Source organism: Glycine max, chromosome 19 (assembly GCF_000004515.6).
Source record: "Glycine max cultivar Williams 82 chromosome 19, Glycine_max_v4.0, whole genome shotgun sequence".
Lineage (NCBI taxonomy): Eukaryota > Viridiplantae > Streptophyta > Magnoliopsida > Fabales > Fabaceae > Glycine > Glycine max.
In genome coordinates this window covers 2,249,366-2,260,360 of record NC_038255.2, presented here as the reverse complement: position 1 = coordinate 2,260,360, position 10,995 = coordinate 2,249,366, and the positions used below count along the sequence as shown (strand labels likewise).

Sequence of the window (10,995 nt, the reverse complement as noted above, 5' to 3'; positions counted from 1 at the left end):
AAAGATTGGTGTGTCTTCAGTGTAGAATATATTAGGTTTTTTTTTTCGGGGGATAAAAATTGATTTATATAAATCAATTCAAATACTATTTGTTTTTTTCCAAGTATTTGATATTTAATTTTGATCTATACCTCAATAATGTATAAATAAATGGTACTATATGTCAAGCACAAGCAAGCTACGTCTAGATCTCTCCAAAGAAACCAAGCTTTCTTCTTTTCATTGGGATTGCTTGTTCTTTTGATGTGGACAGGTATTAACTAAAGTAGACTTGCATAGTTGCATGATCCCAATCTCTTATTTCAAGTCCATTCTGAGCAATAAAAGGCCAAAAATCTCATATAATATATATATATAAAATAAGTTATTTTGTATGGCCCAGAACTTCATTCTCGAATCATTGAGTTTGAATGATTTTCCATTTTTTTGTGACATTTTTCTTATATGTAAATTTTTGTGTGGATTTGAACATATATATATATATATATATATATATATATTGAAAAAGAGAGAAGTATTTGTGCATTATCACAATTTGAATAAAAATTTCACCTTAAAATATTGGAGAAATGTGTGCTATCGATCACACATGACGCATCTATGAATCTTGTATGTTAAAGGATATAAAAATCAGCAGCCATATCTGTATATAAAAGAAACATTATAATTTGAACAGTTTTTCACATTAAAGTTTTGAAAATAACATTTGTGTTCCTGATCACACATCTAGGAACTTTCTGTGCATCTCTATATTAAAATTATGGGTATATAAAAATCAACACACCCACACACACAATCAATATATTTCATAAAATTATTTTTAATAGTTTTTAAAAATCTAAATTTTATTAATTTAATTATACTTACAAATAGATTATATTTTAAAAATTTAATGTTTTTAAAATGAATTACTATTTAACACTTCATAATATCACTTTATTTTAAAATTGAACTTTTCTTAATAATTCTAACACCAAATTTTAAATAATTTACACATTTATGAATATATTTAAAAAATAAAAGTATTATTTATATTTTAAATATTATATCACATGTTAAAATTATATATATATATATATATATATATATATATATATATATATATATATATATATATATATATATTTATATATTCATGGAACACTATTTTTACCATACTATTTTTCATCTTTCTCCACAATGGTAGAGCTAGACAGATTTAACTTGTTCAAATGGAAAAATATATAAAATATTATTAAGTAATTATATTAAAAGTAAACTTAATTTTTCTTTTTGGTTAAAAATGACAAGCATGTGATTTTTGTTTCTTATTTTTTTCACAAATTTAATCTTTCTATTTTCTTAATTGTTATAATTATTAATATTTTTAAAATTGAATCAGTCATTAAATTGATCAAGGTACTAATTCAATGTTTAATCGTAATTGAAATGTAGTTAAATCAATATTATTATTATAATAATAATAGTAATTAAATAATATATAAAATAATATTTAAAAATATAATATAATAAATTTATATCACTAAAAAATAAAATACTGTTATATGACTTCTTAATATTAAAGTACACACACAGTTCATATCAAATATATAATTATATTTAATTAGGTTTAAGTTTCAATAATATTTATTAGAACAATTTCACATCTAGAATTAATATAAGAGAAAATGACAAATATCTTAGGTAGATTTTTCATTTCAAAAAACAAAATAACATGATATTGAGTGTTTTTCATTGACTCGCGTATGAGTTAGTATTTGGACAGTTTTCGTTAATTTTGATGGATTTTCTAGTTTTTTTTACCATCCAAATTCGATTACATAATTTATTTGGATTCGATATTAATATGGTTTACCAATTTTGTAGTTTGACCAACTACTTTGGTTCACTATAACTACAATTTCACATTCTTTATATACATTCATCAATTTTTCTTTATATACAAAAATTTCACATTCTTTTTTTTCTTCAAATAATTTAGGGTTTATAAGATGTTTCAGATAGAAAATCATTTGAAAGGTTCCAAAATATTATTTTTTTGTTAATTTTTATGCTAGCGTTTCAAAGAAGGAAAATATTTAGAATTTCTTATTTTTGGATAAAATAGGATATTTAATCAACGAGCTTTAAGTTAAAGAGAGTTTTAAATAGTCCAACCAATTTACTTATAAATAATTTGAAAAGAAAATAAAAACTTAAAAGTTTTAACAAGAGGAAAATTGATAGAAATGTGAAACATCTGAATTAATTGGTATAAGATTTTTTTTAGCTTAACTAATAATATCTTGAATTTTTGGTATGTAATTGCGTTTAATATCTAGAAAAAAAATTCACTATTTATAATATTCATATTTAATTCAAACAAAATAACTTTTTGTGAACAATACATGTAATCTATAAAAATAGTTGATTTTTGTATTATTAGTAAAAAAAAGTTAAAAGCTAAATTAACAAAAATATTTGAAGATAAAAAATCACACATTAATCATAACAGAAAAATCAAAACTATAATTAACATAAAATTATTAATTTTTTAAGTATATACGTAAAATAAACTTTTTACACTACCAAAAAGAAAGAAACTTCTAAAATTTGGGGGTATCCCTCAAAATGTAAGTAGCTCCTCCCCCCGTAAAAATATATACAAATTAATTGTATAAGTAAAATTGTTCATATATATATATATATATATATATATATATATATATATATATATATATATCATTTAGGAGAAATTAAACTTCACCAAAAAAATATAAGAGAAATCAACAAATTTTAGTGATGAAATTAGAATAAATAATTTAAATTAAGTTACTGAAAAGAATGTGTACTATTTATGTATAACTTCATAATTGCCATCAATGTAGACTTTGTACATATATGAACAAGAGAGTGAGAGAGGGACAGAGGGGATGGGTCCATGAAATGTCTAATACTTTATGGCATTTGATGATACTACTATTACACAATTTGCATTGCACCTCTTATTATTATTATTATTATTATTATTATTATTATTATTATTATTCTCTCTCCGCTGTCCGTCTCTCAACCTAAAAATCGCTGTCTTTCGGTCTGCATACCTATCATCATCACCATCCCTCTCTTTCTGAAAACTCTGTCACCATGAGAGTGAGAGCCAAACTCCTGTCATCGCCACCACTACCCTCTTAATTAAATTAAATCGCTGTACCACACACACATACACAAAACAGTAGCGAAGAAAGAAAAGAGAAGAATTAGTGTGACCCTCCAAAAACCTTGTTGCATGAATGAATGATATCATCATCACTACTACCACAAGTCCACAACAACAACAACAACAACCTCTTCTTCTACCATGGCTTTTCCTCCTTCTCACACCTTCATGTTCCAAACCCATGAAGATCATGATCCCCACCAGCTCCATCTGCGTTCAACTTCAACCTCTCTCAACGCTTTCCCCTCTTTCCCACCTCATCACTTTCAAGGTCAGAACACACACACACGCTCATCATCTTCCTCTCTTCAAGTGTAATTCCAAGTCAATTCATGTATATTTTTATTTTATTTTAATATATATGAAGGTCTTTAAAAAACAATTTGTAACTGTGATTTCAGACATAAACATGATTTTTTTTTTACTCTATGGCTCTATAATATTGCATCAACTGTTTTTATCTGCAATATCAGGAATCACAAGGAAACTGTGATATCAACCACAATTTGAAAACATTGATCTCTTATATAATAATCAAGATTCTAAATTGTGAATCACAGTTTCATTTTAGTGGTTGATAATTGCGGATAAATGTAGTAAAAGATCCTTACAACTTTTCTTTAGGTTGAGATCACAGCTGTGGGTATTTTTTAAAATCTTGATAATAATATTAGCCCGGAAACGATTGTTTTTCTCTTCTAAAAATAATATGGGATATCTGATAAAAAAAAGTTATTGTTTTTTTTTTTTAAGAATACAAGATAAAGGAAGAAGGTATACTGAAAAAAGTTAAATGAACTCCTCGTACCACTGTCCAACACTTAGAAATAGAATAAAACATATAGATACAATAGAAGGAATGATGTGATAAAAAGAAAGATAAAAAAAAAACGAGGGATGTTAGCATAGTATTTAAAATAATCAAATATTTATATATCATTACTCATGAGTTATATTATGAATCTGTTTGGATAAAGGTTAAAAGTGTTTTTGAGAGTTTTTTTTTACTGAAAAAAGTTTTATATTTTCAGTAGAAGAACTCTCAAAATCACTTGTGGCGTGTATCCCAAACAGGAACTATACTATAGAATATGCTGGTGTTAATTTTGTGTGGTTGTATTCATGGGGTGGTGCAGGTGCAGGAGGTTTAATGATGAAGCGTTCGATGTCGTTTTCCGGCATAGACAACAACAACAACAACAACAAGTGCGATGAATCGCACGGGGACGACGAGTTATCGGACGAGGGATCTCAGCTCCTAGGGGAGAAGAAGAAGAGGCTGAGTCTGGAGCAGGTGAAGGCGCTGGAGAAGAGCTTCGAGCTCGGGAACAAGCTCGAACCAGAGAGGAAAATGCAGCTGGCCAAAGCCCTAGGGCTTCAGCCGAGGCAGATAGCGATATGGTTTCAGAACAGAAGAGCTAGGTGGAAGACTAAGCAGCTTGAGAAGGAGTATGAAGTTCTCAAGAAACAGTTTGAAGCTGTTAAGGCCGATAATGACTCCCTCAAGTCCCAGAACCAGAAACTACATACAGAGGTAATAATAATTGATGGTACCGTTACCATATGTAGCTATATTAAAACACAATATATATATATATATATATATATATATATAGTTAGATGCAGTTCTTTAGATGTTTTTATATATTTTTGTTATTTAATCAGAATTGGAGTTTGTCTTGATAATCTAGATGATGATAACATTTTACTGTAGAAGTTACTGCAGTGAAAGTAAAACTTGAATTCTCATTGAAAAGCAGTACGAAATACATCTAAAAAATTATATCTAAGTTTTACTCTTTTTAATACTACGTACTAGAAACATGTCTTGTGTCTAGTCATTGCTTGTGGAATCTTGAAATCAACCTTGTTTGTAGGGATAAGGTTCCTTTCTTGGGTCATGCTAATAATTAATGGTTTTTGGAGAAATGAGAAGTTGGAATTTTTGAGATCTTGGGGGATTAATTTTGGTACCATTTGAATCCTGATCTTGATTCAAAATATCCAATAGAGTTTGACGTGACTCCAACATCCAAATGTCTTTTGTTGAATTAAAATTGAATCGTGAATGGAGTTATGTTATTCAATGATTTTTTTTTTTGCACCATAGTTTTATTTATTGGATTTTGGTTAACTATATTTTCTGAATGTCCTTTATTTGTTTAGTGCTCATCCTTTTCCCTAAACAATGAATTTGATTGATATTTTCGTGTTTCAGGAGAGATCAGAGCTAAGCTTTATATATATATATATATAAGAGTATTTTTTTTTTCTTTCTGAGTATTGGTGCTTCTCGTTATTTAGAGAGAAAGCTCCATTTCATTGATTGAGTAATGATGATCCCACATGTGTTAAGTGACTAATTTTAAAGAGGTTGATTCCTTCATTAACTTTTTTGTTGATTGCGAGTTGATCATTCTCGGGAAGAGTCAGTGCGACAGTGTCAGAACTGAGAACTGAGAATTAATAGTAATCTTTGCCTTCCTTTTTCCATTGAAAACTCTGCTATAACTATTCCACGTTGCTGTAGCTAGCTATGAAAAAAGACAAGATTGCATTTGATCCTTCACATGGAATAAAAAAAAAAAGACTTGTGGTTGAAACACATGAATAAATAAAAACAGTCTTAATTTAAATAATGATACACGAATCACTTTTTATTTTAAACATCTCATCAATATCTTTTATTTCTTTCTATAACATGATGAATCTTATTATACTTATATTTTTCTTTATTTTTTCATTCTCTCTATAGAGGTAGGATAACATATGGGTATATATCAAACATTTTCCTTTTGGTTTTTACACTTTTCACTGTGCGGTGTTGTTGTGTTTTTGCAGTTACAAACTCTAAAAAGAAGGGACTGCAATGAAACTGGAACTGTAATTAGTCTCAAGAAAGAAACTGATCAGGGTTCTTGGAGCAATGGCAGCAACAACAGTTCAGAGATCAATTTGGATCTCTCAAGAACACCAGTGATGAACACTAGTCCTGTGTCTTCTCAGAATGGAAAATCCCTTTTACCAACAACTTCTTCTAAGCCTACAAGCATAACTCAACTCCTCCAATGCTCATCAAGACCAGATCTCCAAGATGAGAGCTTCTGCAACATGTTCCACATCATTGATGAGCAGCAGAATTTTTGGCCCTGGCCTGATCATCAGCAGCAGCAGCAACACCAGTTTCATTAATCAATGAAAAAACCCAAAATTGTTGGTTTTGGACACTATAAATGATTTGAGGTTGAAGAAAAGTTATGAGAAGTAGTTAAAAAGTTCATTGATTAAGCTTAGCTCAACCTTCTTTTTTATTTTTTCTTTTTTTCTTTTTTCCCTACCAGTTTTTTCCAATTTTATGTTTATGATGTAGATTGGTGTATAAAAAGTTTGAACACATTTTACTTAAGTCATGATCATCAGGATTTGGTGGACTTTGAGTAGTAGTGCAACTTCTTCTTTCCTATTTTTCCCCTCCATAAATATCTTCTTTCATATACAATCACATTCAAAATACATCTTTTTTAATAGCAATTTAAATCTTGATTCCTCATATTGTAAAGAATAGTCTAATTGATTAGATCCAAGCCTAATTGGTTGCAACTTCTTTCATATTACATTACACTTTAGTGTTATATATGCAAAACAAATATATTTTTTTGCTAGGTGGAAATAAAATAGTATATACTATGTAGTTAATATATAAATGTACGTGCCCCTAAGTGGATTTCCAGCTCTGGCACGTAGTATGGGGCCACGGATAAAAATAGGATTCTCTGTTTGCATTCTTTAGGCACACATGTATATTTTTTCAATTTCATGTTGGTGCTTTGGAATCATGATATCATGTCATGGGAAAATTGAATGGAAAAAGGTGTTTCGGAGAGAAAGTTCAGCTAATGAGAAAGGGAATGTGGCTCGCTTCAGTTTTTTTTTTTATCACTATATATTAGTTATTAGTTTTTTTAATAAAAAAATCAAATTCATATTTTTTTAATTACTAAGTCATTTTTATTACTTTCGTGTGACTGACATCAGTACTGACAAGAGATGGAAAAATGGTGCAGTGAGGGCATGTCGTTTTATGTGGTTGAAAGAAAGAACCAAATCTAGCTGGTAGTTTACAAAGGGTAGAGAAGTGGGGTTGGGGAAGTAGGATTCTAATGAGTTTGCACACACTCCAAGAAGAGTGATGAAGCTAAAGAAGTGGTGCTAGGGAAAGAAGAAAATGTTACTATAAAGTTAGAAAAAATTAAAAAAAAAAAAGTTACTATAATGTTAGTGATGGTGTTGAAATTTCAATTTAGGTATATAACCTTTGCCAATTTTAATCTGACAACCGAAACTACTTCACTCTGAATCCTAAAGAAGATCCATGTGACCTACTGCCAAGCCAAAAGCAAAAGCCTTTGATTTCTCTCTCTCTCTCAACTCTGCATTTTAAGTTTCTTATAGTAGCTGTATAAGAAAAAGTTGATGTTTGCTTAAAAAAGAGCAGACTCCTAATAGAATAAACATTTCATAGAATAGTGCTGCTAAAAATTAATTAATTCAGTATTAAAGCAAATTAATACATGCAGGAGATGACATAGTTAATTATTATTGTTAGAAGCAGCTGCAATCAAATTATTTTATTGTAGTTGTAAATAACTGTAACTCTGGCATGGTATAAAGTAAGAAGACGATGTTGCTTCCCAATTTTTGCTGAAGTTACAAATATACCCCTTTGGAGATGTGTGGATCTTTAAGTATGGTTATTTATTACTTGATTTTTTTTATTAGAAATAAATTTTAATGAAATTGAAATGCATTTTTTTTATAAGAAAAAAGTTTTATTACACATTAAAACTTATTTCTTATAAAAAGAACAAGAGAAAATACTATTTTCCTTAATGCATTTGCATGCAGTTTCAATTATTGATTGTAATTAAGACATGGATAATGGATTTGGGGGAACATTTATTATCCAACTCAACAATTTGTGATATTACCCTAAATCAAAAGTAACAAAAATTATAATCAGTATTATATTTAAGAAAAATAATAATAGTGAAAATTTAAGTTCTTATATCCCATAATTTTTCAAACAATTAGCTATAAACTCGCGTGTTGAATGCATACATGTCATAAAACTGTAAAAATCATTTAAACTTTAAATGTGTAAAATTTATTTCTATTAATATTTCATTGAAGCATAGAATAGTATATATATATATATATATATATATATATATATATATATATATATATATATATATATATATATATATATATATATATATATAATTATTTATGAAAAAATTTACAATAATCTATACATCATATTTAACCAATACTCAGATATTAGTATAATATGTAATATGTTATTATGTTTGGATAGCTATTGGTGCTTAACTAATATCACGCATGTGAATAAGAAATGTACTAGTTCCGGCATTACAAACTTCCAATAGGAAGTGCTAATGTATTTAAGAGATTGGGGCCATCTGAACTGACACATAAATGATAGTGAAACCGTTCCATAACTCTATATAGAACAATCAGCATTAATGGGTTGCATATCTTATGCATCCATTCACCAAGACATGTATGTGGCCATTGCAATGTGTGGCTGTGTAAAATAAACATTCAACAGACAACGTACAAGTGATTAGTGAATTGTCTTCCTTAATTTTGATATCAGTGTTAGCAGGACTGGCATTTCAAGGAAGAACCAAAACATGTCGGTGACAATTTCTTGTTTCCTATCATATCACATTTATTAAGGTGAAGTTGGAAGTCATGCGTGTTGATAATTACATATTCAGTTGATTTCACACCAAAATTGTAGTTCTCGATCACTATGGCAACCTAAAGATTTTTTATTTTTTATTTTGTATCATTGCATATATTCTTAAGAATAAGTAATAATGTAGTAATTAAGTTTTGGTTGATTTTTAATTATAATTATCTTAAAACTCATTTTTAACAATGATTCTGGCTACTCAATAATAATGTTAACGTATTAAACTTATATTCTAATTTCAAACTAACAGTAAAATTATTTTCATTATATTTAATTATTTAAAATTAATTGCGTTTAAGGTGTGGAGTGATCGTGATTTTCATCTTTGCTTGTAAGCAATGTGCTTCATGCTTTTATCGGAAGTGCTAGTGGCAATTGTTGTATATAAATTAAAGCTCTATATAAAAGAGCTACTATTAATGTGACAAGTGTTAACAGTATCATAGAAGATATCAAAAAAAAGTATTAATGCTTTCTTATTGATTGAAGATTAAAGTATACATGATTATGAGATCAGTCAACTCTGTTATATATATAATAAATCGTTTCATTATCAAGTGTCATGAATTATTGGTGAGATCTATTGCTTCTCAGCCAACATCACAATTAACACTCTCTTTCCAAAAGCATGTTTGGCATTGGTGGTACCAAACTTAAATTAAAAATATTTTTAATAAAATAGTTCTAAATTTTATTATAACATCAAGAGAGATGTAATAAGAAACTATAACTTTACTCTTTAATAATATGCGGTAATTAATTTATGGTGTATAAACAGAGGCACGGGATTTATGCCTTGTATGAGATTACATTGATACAACTGATGGCATACAATTTCATAACCCTAAATCTGTGAAAGTCTTAAAATTTGTCCAAATTAATGCAAGAGAGCTTACGTGATTTATGTAAGTTACTTAAAATATCATATGAGTATGTAAATATATGTTAGATTACTTAGATAATTATCTTTCCTTTGAAATATGTGTGTGTGTCAACTTATAATTAATTTCTGATCAAATCTACCAAAAGAATATTTCCCAAATCATGTGAATGTTCTCTGTTACCTATCAGATTTAGGATTTATCACCGACCAGCATTTCAATTTAAATTTAACAATCCTTTAATAAATTAAGTAGTTTTTAACAATGAAACGCCTAAAGTCTACTAAATTTTATTTCATCAAACCTTTCAATTATATATGGTTTGTTAATGCATGTTTGAGAGGAAGTTCAATAAAATGCTTTTTAGAAGATATAAAAGTTTAATTGTTTGATAACAAATTACAAATGAAAACTGCTATTTGTTATATACAAAAAGTTTTTATAAGAAGAGAGTGACAAAAGGTAGATAACTGAGATCAAATTGCACTTGGTAAAAAAGCATGAGTTGTAATTAAATTGATGAATGTATGGTTAAAATAATTTCAAGCTAATTCGTACATTGTTCATGCTTAAAATTTGTGACATTATGAGTAATAGTAGACATTAAAAATTTAAACAAACTTCCATTGTTTCGTATTGAAAAAGTATAGTGCATCTTTTGACCTTACTTTCTATTGTTATTTAACGGATGGTGAATGGACTTCATTTTAAAGGGGAACCATCTTTTTTATGGAGAGTATATAGATCTATATATCATCCCTCATTTGTGGTGGTTTCTTTTCATATGGATGTATAGCTCAATAATCACAAGACACGATAACGTTCGTAGAATATGCAAAGCTATCTCAAATTATATATATATATATATATATATATAATGCATGTTTTTGTTTTCCCCTTTTTTTTCCAACTTCCTCGCTCGATCCATTTTAAGTAACATATGATGTTATGATATTGGACCGTGCCAGGCCAATAAGCCCAGCCCCAACAATTAAGTAGTGGGATATGCAAGGCCTTTGCTTCTTGCACCTCCAACTTACCCTTCGCTCCCCTCTCCCCCTCACTCACCCTCTTCTCCTCCCATCTTCATATCTCCCCTCCTTTCGCATTACCACAACCAGGCCTTGCACCAT

At 28.6% G+C, this 10,995-nt stretch overlaps 1 protein-coding gene across 1 annotated transcript; it reads left to right on the top strand.

Moving 5' to 3' along the window:
- The first annotated feature begins 3,034 nt into the window (after window positions 1-3,034).
- Window positions 3,035-6,630, top strand: LOC100816097 (homeobox-leucine zipper protein HAT7). Its single transcript, XM_003554344.5, has 3 exons — window positions 3,035-3,470; window positions 4,336-4,733; window positions 6,041-6,630. The coding sequence occupies exons 1-3, from the start codon at window positions 3,341-3,343 to the stop codon at window positions 6,389-6,391; spliced, it is 879 nt and encodes a 292-aa protein (XP_003554392.1). The 5' UTR covers window positions 3,035-3,340; the 3' UTR covers window positions 6,392-6,630.
- Window positions 6,631-10,995: the final 4,365 nt, after the last annotated feature.

What these genes read in the sequence shown, in the direction of transcription:
- LOC100816097 (XM_003554344.5), top strand. Translation starts at nt 3,341, where the DNA reads ATGGCTTTTCCTCCTTCTCACACCTTCATGTTCCAAACCCATGAAGAT. An exon ending in CCCACCTCATCACTTTCAAG is followed by an intron (nt 3,471 to 4,335) that starts GTCAGAACACAC and finishes GGGGTGGTGCAG; the next exon opens with GTGCAGGAGGTTTAATGATG. An exon ending in ACCAGAAACTACATACAGAG is followed by an intron (nt 4,734 to 6,040) that starts GTAATAATAATT and finishes GTGTTTTTGCAG; the next exon opens with TTACAAACTCTAAAAAGAAG.